Consider the following 20,172-nt stretch of genomic DNA (forward strand, 5'->3'; position numbering starts at 1 on the left):
AATACATTTGGACTTATCCAGACATGCTGAACTTAGTGGGATGGGGCCCAGGAATCTTCTGTTTTTAATAAGATCCCCAGATGCGTCACATACATGCTGAAGTTTAGCAACCACTGTCTTAACTTGTCACCTGGAACCCTACAGTTCCATCTTCCAAGAAAGGAAGTACCAATCCCTACACTCCACTAGGGGGCAGCAAAAATGAATGTGTCTAGAGAAGCAGTACCCCATGGTGGAAGGGACTGGCATCAGTGACGACCTTCATTGATTCCCTGAACCAACAGGGAGGGTCTGCAATGCCCTGGGCTGGGCAATGGTGAATGATTCCTAAAATTCTGCTGTTTACAAATGAGGAAAGCTGCTTTGGAGCAATGTGGTGGATGAAAAACAAGGTTATAACATTTCCCAGGTCCTCCCTTGAAGAGGTGAATTCTCTTCTCCCCCTCTGGATTCTGCTCCAGCCTCCCGGCTTGCTTCAACATGGTGGAAGCGACTTGTGGCGTTCTGGAGCCTGGACCTCAAAGCCTAGCAACTCCTACCTTGGCCTTCTTGGAAGATCAATGTCATCTAGAAACCCAGGTTGGAGAGACCTGAGCTGGCGCCAGAGAGGCCCAGTGGCACCAGCCCAGGCCCCCGACGCATGAGTGAGGCCACCTAAGACCATGCATTACCTAAGGCCCTCTGGCTGCAGCTGCCCAAGTGAGCCTGGTTGGGCCCAGCCAACCCAGTCAACCCACTGAGTTGTGAGAAATGACAGTTTTCTTAAGCCACTAAGTTTCCGAGTAGAATATTACAGATGGAAGCAAGAACACATGGTGGGGGGGGGGGTGTCATTTTTTTAGCAATTATTTACTCTGGGCTCACCCAGCACCAAGTTTATTGTCCCAGGCGTTGGGTTCTGTTCCTTATTGAATGAGGTAGGAGAAGCCTCCAGCATCGCAGGGGAGAAGACAGACAATAAATAAGTAAACTGAGAGATAAATGCTATGAAGGGAAAAAAAGGCAAATAGGCAGTTCAAGTGATTAAGGTTGGACGGGTCAGGGGTGTTTGGAAGATAAAATAGTCATGGAAATTTCTATAAAGGTAAGATTTGAGGATAATCCTAAGTACTAAGAAGAAGCAAGACCTGTGGAGACCTGGGAGAAGCGAATCCCAGGAAAAGAGCCGTCCGTCCAAGACCCCAAAGCAGGAAAAATCTTAGTACACCCAGAACCCAGCCTGGAGGCCAGTGGGATTTGCTAACCGCAGCAAGTATGTACTCATCTGAAACAACGTTTGAATTTATTTAGAATTCCTTGTCGTTTAGTTTTGCCACCACTCAGAACAGGGGAATGTCAGTGACTCACATTCACTAACAGCTAACTCCAATGAATGTACATAGTTCTAAAGTACTTGTCAAAATATGTTTTAAAAGCGATTTCTTTTTCTGGTGTTTGATTCGGCACACTGTTCTCCACTGTTCTGTAGTTTGCACTGTCTTTGGTGTTCTCTGACAACATTCAGAACCCGATTTTCAGATCTGGACCACTCTTCCAATAATATCAAATGGTTTAAAGTCAGTTAAAATCAATGATGCGGTCCCAGTAAGACAAATGAACACTGGGCTCGCTCTCCCTCACAATTCATTCTGGAGGAATTATCTAAGTGAAATGGGAGGGTGGAGCCGAAGAACTTGCAAAACAAAATATAAGGAGCGGCTCTGGGAAGCAGAAGTCTGTCTGGAACCAGCAAGCGTGCCTGGGAGTGGGAAGCGGGTGCCGGCAGCCTGGGGAGAGGCTGATGGAAGGGCAGGGAGGGGCGAGGCTGCAGGAAAGGCCTGGAAGGTGCTGCCTTGCCCAGTGCTGTCTCGGGATAACCAGTGCCCACCCCTTCCTTTTGGAGACCAGCTCCCTGGCAGGACGCGTGTCAGCTCATCGGGAAACAAAAAGCCCCAGTGAGAAGCAAAGTGAAAATGCAGCGAGATATTACATGGCCTCCTCCCAGGGCTGCTGCTCACGGCAAACGTGAGGACATGTCCCTGAGCAGAGGGTCAATCCCATGGGAAGAGATGGGATTAACCAAGAGGGATCAGGAGTGATTGTGTGGGGCCTGGGCTACCTCGACGACGTGGAGCTTACCCCCTCCTCTCTCCTTAAACCCAGTGAGAAAAACCTACACGAAGCCTGGTCCTCAGCCCTTCCCCAAAGCACCGCTCTGCAGAAGAGCTGAGAGCCCAGGGGAACACGAGCTCACAGACCAAACTAATTAGCCACCTGAGGAGCATAACCACAGAACACGAAGAACAAATGTCTACAATAGAAAGCAAAATGATTGGAATAGACTGGCCAAGAATACATGTGGTGAATGCATTTAGGAAAAGAAAGCATTTAAAAACATAAAGCAAGAACCGGAAAGCATTTTTTTACACTTTTATTATTTTTTTAGATTTTATGTATTTATCTTTTGAGGGGAAGGGAAGGAGAGAGGGAGAGAAATATCACTGTATGGTTGCCTCTCGTGCATCCCCTGCTGGGAACTGGCCTGCAACCTAGGCATGTGCCCTGACTGGGAATCGAACCTCAATCCTCTGGTTCGCAGGCCGGCACTCAATCCACTGAGCTACACTAGCCAGGGCTTTTTTACACTTTTAATGATGTATAATTTTGCATTGCATAAGCCACACATGTTGAAAGTGTTCATTTGATGAGTTTTGACATATGTATACATCTGGGATACCTTCACTATAGTCAAGATAATGAACATTTGCATCACTAAAGTTTCCTTCTGGCCCTTGTAATCCATCCTTCCCTCTACTTCCAACTCCAGACAACCACTGATCTGTCACTAGAGGTTAGTTTTGCAGAGAGAAATATGTATAAATAGACTCACGTAGCCTGCATTCTTTTGTGTATGGTGTAATTCACATGAAATGCATCCATGTTATTTGTATGTGTTGTTGGTTTTTCCTTTTTATTGCTGCATAGTATTCCACCATGTAGATAAACTTCAATTTGTTTATCCATTTAGCAACAGTAAAATACATTGGCTAAGACATTCCTAAAACTTTTGCACGTTCTGTGTTCAGTTCTTCTAAATCACTTTCGAAGTCAAGATTATCAATGTCTGTGATTTTTGACATCTCTTTTATGTTACCAAGAGCGCTGACTACAAAGCATTTAAAATAATTTTAAAAAGAATTAAATGGCTTTACTGCTGAGCTCTAAAGCCAGGTTGGTAATATGTGAGGTTGACTTACTCTTCTGTACAATTTTTCAATGTGGTCAAGTATGTACTAGACAAAACTTGCCATTTAAACGACTTTAAAGTGCACACCTGGGTGGCATTAATCACATTCACAATGTTGTACAACCACCACCACTGTCTATTTCCCAAGTTCTCCATCACCCTGAGCAGAAACTCTCTATTCACTAAGCAGTAACTCCCGATCCTCTCCACCCCCCAACCGTGGCCTCCTCTAGTTTACTTTCTGCCTCTATGAATTTGCTTATTGCAGATATTTCACGTAAGGAGAATCACTCAACGTGTCTTTTGCGTCTGGGTCCTATTCCCTAGCACGTTCTGCGGTTCATGCGTATGGCAGCATGTACTAGAACTGCATTTTGTGGTTGAAAAATATCACCGTGCCTATGAATATGTCGCGTTTCGTTATACACTCCTCTGCTGGTGGATATTTGGGGTGTTTCCACCTTGTAAATAATGCTGCTCTGAACGAACAGGTGTCTGCGTGAGTCTCTGTTTTCAGTTCTTTTGGGTATACACCTAGGAGTTGACGTGCTATGTCACGTGGTAATTCTATGTTTAACTTGTTGAGAAATCATCGGCGTGTTTTCCATGGAGGCTGTACCAGTTCACACTCCCACGGGCCGTGCTTGCCAACACTCTCTTCTCTCTCTGATAATAGCCATCCTCATGGGTATGAGGTGGTGTCTCAATGTTGTTTTAATCTGGTGTTTTTCACAGCCTATGTCTCATTCTGCTCCCTCTTAGTCCTCTTCTTGTTTTAAACATACCTTTATGTGAAATTTGGCTTTAATACTTCTGTTGTTTATTTTACGTAAAATTATTTTTCCTGAGGAAGGAGGTTACATTCAGGAAGGATCTTTCAGCCTTCACAGAGCCACCTCTGCTGCTGTTTTTGTGTGGCATTTAAAAATAAGGCAGCTTGCTTTCTGGGACTTCCCGCCTCTGTTCTCATCCTTTGTTGAATCTGGTTCTTTTCCCCTTATCTTTAAATTGTGGTAGTGTCTTACATGTTCCTATACTGACTATAAGACCCCGTGAATAATACAGCATCTTCCCTCCCCTCCTCTTCTCTCTCTCTCTCGTCTCTGTAATGCCCATTTTTAATTTTAATTCCAGGAGTTTTCCCTAGTGTGGGACCCTGTCATAGAAGATAGCAGGTCAGTCTCATGAGCTTAGAAGGGCTGCCCTGCTCCAGCCCTTTCAGGTGTTCTTACCATAGGCCCCTGCACCCACCCACTGTTGGATTGGACAGAACCTCTCCCAGCTTCACCTGATGTTTTCAAATTGGTTGCTCCACTCTTCAGTGATCACCCATTGCCTCTTAGGGTCCTCCTGTTCTCAGGTCCATCATCTCCTACTTCCGTTCCTTCCCTTCTTTTTTCCCCCTTTCTTCTACATAAACGCTGTTCTTGTGGAAGCTTCTGCTTTTCCCCATTTGCTCAATTTTGGGGTTCGTGGGGCTACCTTGTCACCCAGTTCTGTTATCAGTACTGTATGGTTTTTTAGTTTTGCTGTTTAGTTGCTGTTTTAGGTGGGGATGCAGAGGTTGAAAACCTATGTTGCTACCACCAACAACCTGCTACTTTCGTGTTAGATTTTGCTGTTTCACGATTTTGCCTTCAAATCCTGTGTCTTTCATGTTCCTATATTGACTGAAGACCCCCATGAGTTAGTAATTCAATCCCCTTAGACTGGGGACTCTATGGAGGGTGACTTGCTCTGGGACACCTTGGTTGCGACCTGTAAGTACAGTATCTCCCTTCTTCGTGCTTCCTTCCTGGGTTTCCCTGTGTGCGCCACCCCCAGAGAACTATGAGCTCCCAGAAGCAGGAACCACACACAACTCACCTCTGTACCCCCAGCCCCTAGCACAAAGCCGGATACAGAACAGACACGATATTTCCAGAGAGAAGGAATCTCAGCCAAACGATGCCTGCAGCTGTAGTACATAACTACAAAGTATTATTCTTAAAAGTAACTTATACCCATTGTAGAAAACTCCGAAAATACAAACAATACATAGAAAATGTTTACCTAGAATTGCATCCCCAGAAAAGAACCACTATCACCCTTTCAATGTAGTTCATTTTGTCCGTATGCATAGTTAGGCCATTTCATTTGAAAGATGCTGTATGGCACTTTAAAGCCTGTTTCCCACTGATGTTTCTGCATTTCCCCATGTTATTCGTCCTCATAGCATTGTTTAATAGCTACGTAACATTCCAGTGTGTAAGAGCAATTTTAGTACAAATTAAAAGCATTTCTAAAACAGTAAGCATGAGTGTATGCAGACTGCCTGTGGGTGTCTTGCCATCACATGCCCTATAATAACTGGAAATAAAGTAGGAGGCAACTCCAGCTTTGGGACGCGTTGGGGTGGATGTAACCTTAAGTGTGAGGAAGTCCTTGTGAATTCAACCCATTGCTATGTGCTGTTCTGAAAAGTTCCACTAGGTGGCAGAACGGGTTAGATAATGGCAGTGGTTCTCAACCTTGGTGGACACCACAATGACCCGCCATGCCCCTGCTTGAATTTCTGATTCATTAGGTCCGAGGCCGAGCCCAATAATTTGCATCCCTGCCAAGTTCAACAGTGATACCCACGCACGTGCGGAAAGAAAACCACACTTTAAGAAGCAGCATAGACTCACCAACGGCCCATTCTTCTGAGTTTACTTTGTACCAGTTCTCAAGACACGGTCTTGTAGGGGAGAAAGAGAAATGAAGAAGATAACCCTTATTTTTTTTGGCACTTTTGTCACCTTAGGCTGACACAAAGCCTTCATCCGTGTTTTTGTTTGTTTCATTGATTTCCTCTCACTGAGAGGTCAGTCTTCAAGCCCTTAAAGCTCCAATGATCGGCTGGCTGTAGAGTGGCCTTACATGGCTACATTGTCTGGACCAACGAACTCAGGAATGTCTGCTCTCCTGTGACACTCTCACCAACGGACAGCCGCCTCTCTGTACTCCCAGAGGCCTGACGCGGATGCTCCTGCCAGGCCCTCCCTGGCTCCACAAAAATTTGTAAAAGTTACCCACTAGGAGGAGTCTGCCCTTGGAGCCTTGTTTGGATGCTTCTAGATGAATCCCTTAGTTTAAATTCCAACAGTTAATTTAGGGAAAAGACACCTTTTAATTCATGATTGCCCAGTTTCCCTTTTTAAAATATATTTTATTGATTATGCCATTACAGTTGTCCCATTTCCCTCCTTCATTCCCCTCCACCCTGCACACTGCCTTCCCCACCATTCCCCTCCCTTTAGTTTATGTCCACGTATCACAAGTTCTTTAGATTCTATATTTCCCATACTACTCTTGCCCCCCCCATCTATTTTCTACCTACCGTCTATGCTACTTATTCTCTGTACCTTCTCCCCTCTTCTCCTCCTCCCACTCCCCTGTTGCTAACCCTCCACGTGATCTCCATTTCTATGGTTCCACTCCTGATCTAGCTGTCCTCTTAGTTTGCTTTTGTTTTAGGTGTGGTTGCTAATAACTGTAAGTTTGCTGTCCTTTCACCACTCATATTTTTTATCTTCTTTTTCTTAGATAAGTCCCTTTAACATTTCATATAATAAGGACTTGGTGATGGTGAACTCCTTGAATTTGACCTTATCTGAGAAGCACTTTATCTGTCCTTCCATTCTAAACAAAAGCTTTGCTGGATAAAGCAATCTTGGATGTAGGTCTTTGGATTTCATGAGTTGGAATACTTCTTTCCCGCCCCTTCTTGCCTGTAAGGTCTCTTTTTAGAAATCCCCTGACAGTCTGATGGGTACTCCTTTGTAGGTGACTGTCCCCTTATCTCTTGCTGCTTCTAGAATTCTCTCCTTCATTTTAATCTTGGTTAATGTAATTATGATGTGTCTTGGTGTGTTCCTTCTCAGGTCCAACTTCTTTGGGACTCTGAGCTTCCTGGATTTCCTGGAAGCCAGATTGGGGAAGTTCTCCTTTATTATTTGTTCAAATTAAGTTTTCCACTTGCTCTTCCTCTTCCCCTGGTACTCCTATAATTCAGATGTTGGAACATTTAAAGATGTCCTGAAGGTTCCTAAGGTTCTCCTCATTTTTTTGAATTCTTGTTTCTTCATTCTTTCTGTTTGGTCATTTTTTTTCTTCCTTCTGCTCTACTCCATTGATTTGAGTCCCAGTTTCCTTTCCATCACTATTGGTTTTCTGTGCATCTCCCTTCATTTCAATTAGTTTAGCCTTCATTTGTTCCTCTAATTTGTAACTAAAACCAACCAATTCTGTGAGCATCCTGATTACCAGTATTTTGAACTGTGCATCTGATAGGTTGGCTATCTCTTGGTTCCTTAGAATTATTGGCTCTGGAGCTTTGAGCTGTTCTTCTTGAGCCATAATGTTTCGGTCTGTTCATGCCTGTTATGTATAGGGGGCGGAGCCTTAGGTGTTCACCAGGGCAGGGCAACCCAGTCGCTAGGTTGTGACGCTGTATGTCGGGGCAGGGTCAGAGAGGGGCAATGGTGTTTGTTCCACACTCTCTCTCAGATTTTGGTCCCCTCTTCTGCTTCCCACAAGCAATCTGGGTCTCCCTGGTGCCGGCTCCCAGGTGTGTGGGCCTGTGCACCTTCCAGGACTCTTGTGGGTCTCTCCAGCAAACTCTCTGTGAGCCTGGGAGCTTCTCCCAGCACCTCGACCCCCAAAGTTTTTCCAATTGGTGCTTTTAGGCTTTAATTCTCGTCACTGGGGCCCTAGCCTGTGCAGTCTGTCTCACTGCTTGCTCCTTGGCCTGCTCTATCTGCACGCACGAATGTGTGACTGCAGTCAGCCAGCTGCCCTGTGCTCCCACTGGGTCCGCCCATTGCCACCCCGCTCCTGGGATCCACCAACTGCCGCCTGCGTACCTGGGTCAGTATGGCAACTTTTTCCTGCATGGCCCCGCTCCACCAGCCACTGACCCTGCCCCTCTTATCGGTCAGGCTGAATGGTTCGTTGTTGTCAGACTTCTGTACAGTTCAATTTTCTGTGTCTTGGTTGCATTTTTGTTACTAAAACTTTGTTGTCTTTAAACTTGGTTGTGTGAGGAGGCACAGTGTTCCCACCTACGCCTCTATCTTGGCTGAAAGTCCCATAGTTTCCTTCAAGTATTATGGGTCACCTGTGGTACGTCCTCATCAGGAAAACTTTGAAGGTCCGGTTCTATACATGCCCAGTCCTGCCGATGAGCTCTCTTCCACAGCGCTGCGTCTTCCTGGGACTCCTTGCACAGGCAAGGCCTACGCTGCAGCACAGCACTGTGCAGGATTCCTACGCTGCATTCCTTCCTGGGAGGGAAAGATGGGTTGTCGATAGGTTTGCTTAACACCAATCCTTTGTATGTAACGAAAGGAAGTTTCAGCGCGTGCCTTGTGTTGAATTATTGTTTCTAAAACAGTGATGCCTAGATTAGTGAAATTGTATTTGTGACTCTATCTCAACGTTTCCAAAATTATTTGGAAATGTGGTAAAAATAAATGGGTAAAAGATGAAGACAGAATTCAAGATATACAAATGAGTGTATATACAAATATCTGTCTTCACATGTTCCAGACATATCAATTAAAGCAACCTTGAGATACTTTCCTTATACCTGCTAAACTGAAAAACATATTTACAATAACCATTCAAAATTGACGATGTTGTGTTGAAACATACAACGCCAACCAGCAAGGTGACATCGTAAGTCCCTTTATTCCATTTGGGAAGCTACATGATACACATGAAGCAAAAGCCACAGAGTGTTTCCTCCTGGACAGAGGCAGTTTCTGGGGAGCCAGAAATGCTCTTTCTTGACCTGGGCAGTGGTTAGACGGGTGTTCGCTCTAACTGTTGAGTGAACTGTGCGTGTGTGTTTTATGTGCTCTTCTGTGTCTGTAACAAAAAAAAGTTAAAGAAAAATATATCCTTTCCTTTGACCAACAAGTCATCTAGCAGGAACATGTTCTAAGAAAATATAAGCAAAAAAAAAATGTGTCTGTAGCATTATCTAAAAAGCAAAACTGGAAACCCTCTAATTATCCACCAAAATAAGAATGGCTTAGCAAATTACAGGTAATAATATCACAGAGAACTATGGTAACTGCAAAGACTCGAAGCACATTTCTGACCGCAGAATACAAAACAAGGACTCACAATCACAACCTGCATGCATGTGCATGAGGGTTAGAAGTATTAATCATTGTTTTGATACAGGAGCTCTGGGTAATTCTCTCCATAAATTGGTGTTATCCTTATTTGACCACCAAGAGAACAGAACATGTGGTTCAAATACAAAGCACAGGGACCCTCCACTGGCAAGGACTACACACGCCTAATCACAAAACCATCCTCAAATGCTCTGCCCCGGTGCGCTCAGAACACTGTGGATGTCTACAGGATACGGCAGAACAGGGAAGTCTAAGAGAGGAAGAGCTGTGTGTTAATTGGTCTTTCATTTTGCTTCGGTGCCGATATTTTCAAAGATATTTTTCCTCCGTAACACATAGCCCCTGAGATAATCCATGACATTTACTAAAATAACTTATCAAGCCCTGGCTGGTGTGGCTCAATGGATTGAGTGCCAGTCTGTGAACCAAAAGGTCGCTGGTTCGATTCCCATTCAAGGGCACATGCCTGGGTTGCAGGCCAGGCCCCCAGCTCGGAGCACACGAGAGGCAACTGAACAATGCATCTGTTACACATGGGATGTTTCTCTCCCTCCTTTCCCCTCTAAAAATTAAAATTAAAATTTTTAAATAACTTATCAAGAACTTACTGAATATTGTTAAAGAACCCAATCTTACAATGTTGCTGGGCAGTCTCCTGAGGCTCCTGCCAAATAGATTCACCAGCAAATTCACCCAAATTTTGAAAAATTTCTGGATCAGAGGTTTGCCACCTGCACAAGGTACTTGGCAATGAACTGCGAAATAAATTGCATGACTACCCTAGACAAAAGGGTTGAGCTGGGCTGCGTGCGGGATGATAGCAGAGGCTTTGATGACAGTGGGAGGTCAGTGGGGTCCTAAAGGCTGGCCCTAGGCAGGTGGAGAGACACATGGAGGGCTGTCCCAGGAGGAAGAGCCAGGGTGCAAAGGCAGGAGAAGAGCAAGAACCGTTTGAAGGGAGGAGCTGGGGCTCAGCTGTGTTAGGTTTGTGAGTCTAGACACCCCCTGTTGGTAACCGGGTCATTAAGGTCAGAAGAGTGGCTGGGGAGACACTGGCGGCAGAACATAAGATGGCTCAGCAGGCACTCACTAGAGGTGGGGGAGGAGGCAGCAGTCCAGGCTTGAACAGAAGAGCCTTGCAACAGGGAGGCGGACAAAGTAGGAAAAACCCAGGTGTGAAGGTACAGGTCACAGCTCCAGCCCTCCACCTCGCCACTTACTCCTCCTTTAATTAGGCCCATTTCTAAGCCTCAGCTTTCTCATCTGTAAGAGGAATGATACTCTGCCCTGCAACGGTGCTTTTGGGGATCAAAGGTACAAGGACCCCATCTGATGACAATGGGCCCTACCAACCGAAATTAAGAATGAACCGACTCGAGCACATGCTGAGTAGAGGACGGAAGAGAGAGGAAGGACCTGCGTCACTGTGCTTTTTTTCCCCATTTGCATCCACCGGTCAGAGTTGCCAAAATTCCTTCTTTGCATTTTACATGTATTGTTTTCCCTCTTGGGCCTCATTTATTCAAAATCATGATCTTGTTGGGCTTACGTTTTAGTACTTGCAGAAAGTATAAAGGAACAGAGCCACTTCCAATCACACCAGGGGCAGTTCCATTTCCAAAAACACATCCTAAAACACACTCACTTTTGACAAGTCCCTTCTTAACAGGTGGTGGGGGGAGGGGATGGGGAAGCAAGAAAATAATTTTTTTTTCTTTTTAGAGTTTTCTTTTTTTTTTAGTATATTTTATTGATTATACCATTACAGTTGTTCTATTCCCCCCCTTCATTCCCCTCCACCCGCACACTCCCTCCCCCACTATTCCCCCCCGTAGTTTATAACCACGTGTCTCAAGTTCTTTAGATTCTATATTTCCCCCACTATTCTCGCCCTCCCCCCTATCTATTTTCTACCTACCATCTATGCTATTTTCTGTGCCTTCTCCTCCCTTCTCCTCCTCCCACTCCCCTGTTTCTAACCCTCCATGTGTTCATTTCTATGGTTCCACTCCTGATCTAGCTGTCCTCTTGGTTTGCTTTTGTTTTAGGTGTGGTTGTTAATAACTGGGTGTTTGCTGTCTTTTCACTGTTAATAATTTTCATCATCTTTTTCTTATATAAGTCCCTTTAGCATTTCATATAATAAGGGCTTGGTGATGAACTCCTTGAACCTGACCTTATCTGAGAAACACTTTATCTGTCCTTCCATTCTAAATGAAAGCTTTGCTGGATAAAGCAATCTTGGCTGTAGGTTTTTGGATTTCATAACTTGGAATACTTCTTTCCAGCCCCTTCTTGCCTGCATAGTCTCTTTTGAGAAATCCGCTGACAGTCTGATGGGTACTCCTTTGTAGGTGACTGTCCCCTTATCTCTTGCTGCTTCTAGGATTCTCTCCTTCATTTTAGTCTTGGCTAATGTAATTATGATGTGCCTTGGTGTGTTCCTTCTTGGGTCCAACTTCTTTGGGACTCTCTGAGCTTCCTGGATTTCCTGGAAGTCTATTTCCTTTGCCAGACTGGGGAAGTTCTCCTTTATTATTTGTTCAAATAAGTTTTCCACTCGTGGCTGTTTCTTTCCCCCTTCTGGTACCCCTATAATCCGGATGTTGGAACGTTTAAAGATGTCCTGGAGGTTCCTAAGCCTCTCCTCATTTTTTTGAATTCTCATTTCTTCATTCCTTTCTGGTGGGATGTTTTGTTCTTCCTTCTGGTCCATTCCATTGATTTGAGTCCCAGTTTCCTTTCCATCACTATTGGTTTCCTGGACATCTCCCTTCATTTCAATTAGTTTAGCCTTCATATATTCCTCTAATTTGTGACTGTAATCTACCAATTCTGTGAGCATCCTGATAAATAGTGTCTTAAATTGGGCTTCTGAGAGGCTGGCAATCTGTTGGTCGCTTAGAGTTATTGGCTCTGGGACTTTGAGTTCTTCTTGCGCCATCTTTTGGGCTGTTCGGGCCTGTTAAGTAGCAGGATCGGAGCCCTAAAGTGTTCACTATAGCAGGGCAACTCAGTCACTGGGTTGTGACGTTGTATGTGGGGGCGGGGTCAAAGAGGGACAATGGCTTCCCTCTGCCGCCTGCTGCCGCGACCCCCACCGGCACGAGGCCCACGTGTTTCGTTCCACTGCACACGAGTGTGCCACCGCTGTCAGCCCTCCACCACTGGGTTCGCCCCCTGGGGCCTGTGTGGTCTGTCTCACTGTGCGTGAATGTGTGACCTTGGTCAGTCTGCCCCACACCCCGACTGGTTCCAGGCTGCCTGCGTGCCTAGGTCGGGGGATCTGTCCTGCCCGACCTAGCTCCGCTGCTGGCTCCGCCTCTCTTACCGTTCCCGTTGAAAGGTTCGTAGCTGTCGGACTTCCGTATAATTCCGTTTTCTGGTCTTTGGGTGTGTCCCAGTTCTCCAAAACTTTTGTTGTATTCAAACTTGGTTGTGGGAGAAGGCACAGTGTTTCCACCTATGCCTCCATCTTGACAGAAGTCCCCAAGAAAATAATCTTAACTACAGAATGTATTTTTAAGGAAATGCAGATTTATTACTTTCAAGTACAAACAATAACTTGGGCTTGGCTAACCAAATGTTGCCTAATTGAGGAACCTGTTTTAATGTATAGATATAAATGACTTATAGTTAGCACGATTACTCATGGGTAAAAGAAAGTCCTATGATGCATGAGAACGGCTCGTCTTAACAGAGACCTTGTACCACAATCACTCCACAATTTGTTGAAGCAAGCCCTACACCCCCGCCCCCACCCTACAGACAGTTCGAATATAAACTTCACCTCATCTCCCCCCTAGATCACAACATACATCGAATTAGTGAAATGCGAGTTGATGAATGCGACCACGTGGCTGTAGATGTTGGACTGGAAACCAGCCTGGGTGGATTTCAACCTGAGCCTTAGTGAAATACGTCTGGTTCACAATCTGGGTATAGGGACTCCAAAACACTGTTGAGTTTGTGTCATCTGAATAATTTGCCTAGTTTAAATATGCAAAACCACCTTTTTATCTGAGCACACCCCTGACTAGCAGAACCAGCTGATCCTTTAAGCTACAGTAACGAAGTGGGTCTACACTGGTCAGGAATGTGACACTAACCAACGAACTCGCTCTCTGGAGAGGACTGGAGAACACGGTAAGACTGACTGCAAAACACCTTTCTGCAGGGAGCATGAGCCTTCAGCCTGATCAGGCTGACGGGAATGGTGCGAGACTATCCAGTCATCAATTTGAGGATTTATCCTGAAAAAAGTTCAGTTTATCCTAGAGTGGGCATGGGGAACCTCTGGTCAGAGACACTGCCAAAGACAGCTGGTGGGCATTTCTGTCAAGAGTGCCAGCCTATCCTTTCATCAGACACTTCATCTGGGGACTAACTCTCAGCAATGTCTTACATGTCCTGGCAAGAACCAGCAGAACCAGATACAAAGGCTCTCTCAAGGGGACAGACCTAAAGGGGCTTCTCCCCTATCCTGCCAACTCCGTGTCCCTAAAGGCAAAGGTGACAGTGTGCCCTGCCCCGGGCTGCATCCTGGAGCAGCTGATTCTGCACACTTCCCTGCAGCAAAGGCAAGAGGCCCAGAGGAGGCCCGGAAAGCTGGAAGTGATGGTGGGAAGACACACCTCTAGGCTCCCAAGCAGCCAGGGCACATGAGCACAGCTGCAAGGAGCTAGCTGGCTGGGTTTGGCCAAAGCAGTGTGTTAAAGCCAGATTCCACCATCCTCAGCTACTCTGGGTAAAATGCTTAATCGGACAGAAACAATTTCTTCATGTTTAAATAATACTGTTTCCAAACATATTTTTTCTCCCCATTTTACAAATTCAGAGCAGAAATCATTCTCCCAAGAGCAAATACTAGAATGATCACATAATCGTCATTCACATTTTATAAAAAGCATTTACAATGGCCAGAAGAGAGTAATCTTTAAACTTTGAAAAATGAAGTGCAAACCTTAAAATGTAACACAGTATGCTCACCTTCCATTGATGAGAAGCTATCCAAACATGGGAACCTTCCTGCAGAGCTCCTTCCAAGTTGAGCCCCTCCCTAGAGGGTCTTTCTTCGTACTTCTCTCCTAGGTCTGAAAGTAGGGTTAGGACTAGTTTTGACAGCACTGACTACTTCACACAGCAGGGCTGGAGGAGACTATTGTGTTTCGCTGTGTATAATGTGCTCCCGTGTATAATGCGCAAGCATATTTTTGGTCCAAACTTTGAGGGGAAAAAATCTTTCATTTTTAATTTTGTTATTAATTAACTTTTAAGAACAAAACTGATTATTGTATCCCAGGGTATTATTTTGCACACGGATATCATTATTGATTTCTAGAGTTACATTTTGTAATGCATAAGCATAAATACAAGAATTAACATTTATATAGATATAGAATGAGTACTACCAACGTATAATGCACATCCTTATTTTTTCCTCAAAATTTTGGGAAAAAAATGCACATTATACATGGCAAAATATGGTAGCTTCCACTGAAATGGGAAGAAAGTCTGCTAAAAACCTTACACCCAGCTGTCCAGGACCCCTCACCCCAGGGCCTGGGTTGTTCTGCACCTTTATGGCCCTGGGAGATGCCCTTGAGTCCACCAAACTCAGTGTCATTCAAGATATCCAATACACGCAAGGATGGAGTCATCTGCCTGTAACTTAAGAATTTTTCAGAGATGAGAACAGTCACAAGAGAAGAGGCAAACCCTGACCCTCACCTCTGAGCTAAGGAAGCAGACGTCAGTGTCTGGAGAAGACGGCCCCCAGCTCAATGTAAGTACACCGGGCAACTACACCCTGGCCACTTGTGCTGACTCCCCAATCTGCTTCATTTTTTTAAAGGATGAGTTAGTAGTCCATTCTTATAAAAGCTGGCAACGGTATGGCCACATCTAGCAACTACAAGGCAATTAAATAAAATGCTCTGGTGCTGTGAAGGCTGCTGTGGGGGGGAATCAAAGTAGGACTCCAGCCCCAGCCTTCAGGACTGCTGCCACAATCTGTCGTACTCAGCGCCACTATGGTTAACGCACATTTCGCACCAGAAACGGGAAGTGGGATACACCATACAAGTTTCAGGTACGTCATTTCCAAAACACATCCCCCCACAAAGGCTATTATAAATGACTCGCTCTTTGAATCTACTGAATAATCGCAAAGTGAGTCGGGAGTAGGGATGGTCACAGAAACAGTAACCTGTTATTTGTTTAGGCTGCACAAGAAGGAAAAAGTCATTTACCCTCATCACTGCCCCAAGCCTCCTGAGGCTCCTGCCAAATAGATTCCAGCTGTAATTCGGGTTCCATTTCTTGGAGGACCAAGCAGAGTTTATACACAGAACTCAGTATGAGATGGATTTAGGGAATGGAGGAAGATACTGTTCTTTTACTTAATTTCTTTAGTGTCACCATGGATATTAACTAAGCCTGTCCTTGAAACCATCAATTTTCTAAACTTCATAGCAGTCGGTTCATTGCCGGGCTCTTGCGAATGCAGATCCCGGGAGAACTGTGTACACGCTGCAGAATTTGTAGCAGTCTCAGCTCTGCTGGGAATCCCTTTTCCCACCTAGAATGGATATGCTTTGCATCACGGTCAGCAAGCCAGGCAGAGGCTCTCACTGAGGGTCTGGTTCTTATGTTCATCTTTAAACTACTTTCCTGTCTGTGAATGGAGCATGCCCCCTCCCCCCACTCCCCTGTAACACAAAGGGACAGATGAATGGCCAGATTTGTTAAAACATTTCCACTGCTGAATCACATAGCATTCTTTCACTTTACAGCAATGAGGGGGTGGAGAAAACCAGCTGGCAGCCCACAGACATGACTGGTTTAGCCCACTGTATTCTAAATTATCTTCAATTAGTTGTCAACATTTTTAAATCAGGGAATTTCAAACAAAATTCTGTTCCTCCTGAAAAACCTGAAGACCTGCCAACGCCGGACGGGGCTCGTTTCCGCCTAAGGCTTAGAGCTGAGTACCTACCTACCCCGTTCTGAGCCCTCTGCGGTTCAGCAGTCCCACCCAGCATGCTTCCCCTTTCTGTCATCTGCCTAACTCCCCTGGGCACGTGGGTTTGTGAATCCTAATTAAGGGCAATTCCTTCACTGTGAAGATTTAAAAACAGAGGGCCCAAGGACAGAAAGCAAACCTGCCTGAGGCCACACATCAAGTTAAGAGGGAAAATTAGGGTCAAGTATCATCTTTCCACAACACACGGCCTCTCCACAGAACCACAACTCCTACCCACACTGCTTCCACCAATCATTTCCACATCCTCAGTGGAGGACGCGCATTTTCTACATTCTCCTTTCAGCCACCTTTTTCATGTATTTGGTTTCCTTACAGATGACAACTTTGTGTCAATGATTTCATTTATATATTATCTCCAATCCCAAAGAAACAATGAATCAGTAATCAGACAAAACAAAAATACCAACTTTTGGACATCAGCAGATGTCCAAAACAGCAGACACAGGACCAGAAAGAATCTTACAAACCACTTAGCTTAACAACTAGCTGTGTAGAGAGAGAAGTCAGGGCCAGGGGCGTGACGCGTCTGAGGTCGCAGGGTTCCTAGGTAACAGCCCATCCAACCTTCCACCTCAGTGCTCCTACCGCCGCACCATGTCACCTCTGTGCAGTCACCTATGCTGTGGGAGACCGAGGACCAGCTAGCCCCAGATGGACACAAGAACTACACAACTTCCTCACACCTCAAGACGTGGCTGGCCTTGACTCTGCCAAGAACTGGGAATTAGAATACATTACAAACAATTTATAGAACTGGGTCTGTACTAGAAGACAGACTTTCCTTAGAACTGGTGTTTGGTGGAGAGTTTCTGAATGTCACAGGACTTGGTGGTCTTCGTAACACTGCTTGTTATAAAAGCAAAGCCCCATGTGAGAAAAGTTACTGTAAAACATCATAGCACCTTTGCTTCAACTTTAAAAGAAAAAAAGGCGATGGTAAAAAGCTTTAATAATAGAATGAATGTGTTTTTATAGGCAACCAATTAGCAGATTAATAAATCATTTGACTTTCTTTACTTAAAACCAATATTCAAGAAAGATGAACCCAAAATGCATCCTCTTATCCCGACCAACACAACCCCGTACAAGTGAAGTCAATGGTGTGCCCCCTTGGCATGCTGCCAGTAAAACGAGCCCTCCCCCACCCAGAGCCCTGGCCCCCTGGCAAACAGAGATAAATGATTGTGCACTGCGTGATGATACCATTAAGTGAGAACTTTGGTTCATGCAGTCGGCCGCCACAGAGGTTGCACTCAAAACCCGCAGCCCAGGCACCCAAAGTCAGCCAGCAGCAGCGGCTCGTGGCGTCAGCCGTGCTCCTTCCACAACACCAGGTGAATACTGTGGTCAGGCATGCTGGTGGCAAAGACCAAGCCTGTGTCATTGTGCCCATCCAGTCCATTCAGCCAGGAAGCTTCGCCTGCCAGAAAGCTTGAGCCTCTCTTTGATTTCCTGTACTCTGGCAGGGGCCAGCGGCTAATCAGGCTCTCTGTCCGCAAGTCCATGATATACAGGTAGCGGTTGTCAAACAGCAGGGCAAAGACTTCTCCAAAACCAAGCAAGGCCAAGTTTGGTATCTCAGGAGTCTTGATGACCCTACAAGAATGAGAGTAGTAACATGAACCGGAAGGCAACTCTGCTTTTGTTTATGCTACTGTAATCTTCTCTGGAGACATCAAAAAGCCATACAAAATTCAAGCAAATTTAGAGACTTAAAAGTTTTTGATAAAAAGGAAAATGGAGACAAGAAGTTCAGCCTACTTTCAAACAGGGGCAGGGGAGGAGAATCTATAATAATACGACAACACAGGCATGTGAAGAGAAAGGCAGTATTTGATGAACAGTTATAAAAGCACAAAATGCCCATCAAAGCAGGCAAGGACCTTACAGATTATCTCATTTAACATTTCTTTTACAAGATGTAAAGACTGAAGCCCAGCAAGGGTAAACAATTTGGCTACAGATTCACAACTAGTTGATTACCAGACAGAACTAGAATGTAAGACCCAACTCTTCCTACTAGGTGGAAAGATTTATGAGATCCCAGAACATTGACCTAGGGGAACCTCCTGAACAAAGAATGAGAACCAAGTGACTTAAGTGCTGCTCTCAGCAGGTAGCAAACATGTATAGGTTTCCCTCTAAAACAGTAGAGACTGAAAATATTAAAAGTCTCCCAAATAATCTAGAAACATTCATTAATAACAGATTCACAAGAATTTGTTAGCGAAAACTGGGGAAGTTTGAAGAACAACTTTAACCTTCTCAGGTTCACAGTTCCCAAAATGTCAACAACAAAGGTCAAAATGGGAGAGATCTAGATAAACGGAGAGATTACAACTCTGAAAGAGAGAACTAGCTCCAGCGTGGAGAGAGGTGCACAGCAGCAGATTTCAGTACGATACCAGAAAGGGAGGGGACTTCCCAGTGAAGACATGTTTCTCACACTCAACCTGTCCAAAACTGAACTCGTCAGTCAAACCTGTCTTTCTCTTCTTTGTCTCCTCGGTTGCTCATTCACCCACTTGCTCAAGCTAGGAAACAGGGCAACCATCCAATGTTCCTCCTTTATTCAAACCACAAATTCAATCACCAAGATCTATTGATTTCACCCCTAAATTTTCCCTAATTTATTTACTACCATCTGAATTGCTATGATTTTGATCTAAGACATCATCTTTCACCTGCATTACTGCCAAGAGTTTTCAATTTGTCTCTCCACATCTATGCTCTTGGCCCCTTTCAATCAGTTAACCTCACACTAAAATCTAATCCATCTCGTTTAAATTTTTAAACCCTTCTACGGCTCTCTACTGAACTCACCACACTGGTTTTCTTTTAGTTCCTCAAATGCACCAGTTCCTTCAGTCTCCCAGCCTTGAAGAGACTGCTCTTTCAGTCTACAATGCTCATTGCATGTCCCCAGCACAGAGTTAATGCAAATACTCAGCCCACACCACTTCCTCAAAGAATCTTTCCCTTACTCCTCAATCTACCTGGGATCTCAAAGTACCCAATACTATGCTGCTCTTAGCCCAACCATTAAAACATCTGTTTGCAATTAGCTGTTTAAGGTCAGTCTTCCCTTCTGCTGGCTAGTAATTTCCACGAGTTTGGTAAGTATCTCTGCTGGTTCCCAAGATACATCATAATGCCCAACACATAGGTAGGTACTCGACAAATATCTGCTAATGACTGCAGCAATGGTGCAATGATCACAGGCAAATAAAAATTCCTACAAGAGATCCAAAAGAAACTGGGAGAAACAGAAAGTCTAGTTAAGTCCCACCTCATAGATGCAAAGCAGGAAATAATCAGAAACTTAGAAAATGGGTGGCCAGAGATTAGGACTTTAGCCTGGTAAAGGTGAGCTGACTCCTAATACTGAAGCATGAATATACTGCAGAACAGAATTCAGGTCCTGACAAGCTCACAGCAGCCTCTGTTGACGACCTTAGAGAGCCATAAAAGGACACCCCTGTGGTGCAGTCTAGGCCCTTGAACCTAAATGACCCTGCCTGCTCTACTCACATAACCTAGAGCAAATAACTGCATCTTAGATGGCTTAAGCAATATGCTGCCATCTGCCATTTGTACTATGCTTCTTCTCAATTAGCTTCAAAGAGTAAGTAGCCCCTGCCTGGTATTAGCAACTTGAGCCATAGAATTTTACACAGATTTCAAAAGAAGTTGATTTCTTTGTGTTTGGGGTGGGGTGGGGTGGGGGGAAGCAA

General features: G+C 44.8%; 1 protein-coding gene across 4 annotated transcripts in view; it reads right to left on the minus strand.

Annotated features, from left to right (window-relative positions):
- Positions 1–12,910: 12,910 nt before the first annotated feature.
- Positions 12,911–20,172, minus strand: part of FBXW2 (F-box and WD repeat domain containing 2) — a 32,605-nt gene continuing 25,343 nt past the window's right edge. For all 4 annotated transcript variants that reach the window (XM_037059163.1, XM_037059160.1, XM_037059162.1 and 1 more), the window contains one exon: positions 12,911–18,034. In XM_037059163.1, coding sequence (XP_036915058.1) covers positions 17,746–18,034 — 289 coding nt within the window. In that variant the 3' untranslated portion in view covers positions 12,911–17,745. The remainder of the gene's footprint in view (positions 18,035–20,172) is intronic.

Source organism: Sturnira hondurensis, unplaced genomic scaffold (genome assembly GCF_014824575.4).
Source record: "Sturnira hondurensis isolate 20B ecotype Veracruz unplaced genomic scaffold, ASM1482457v3 Scaffold0010448, whole genome shotgun sequence".
Lineage (NCBI taxonomy): Eukaryota > Metazoa > Chordata > Mammalia > Chiroptera > Phyllostomidae > Sturnira > Sturnira hondurensis.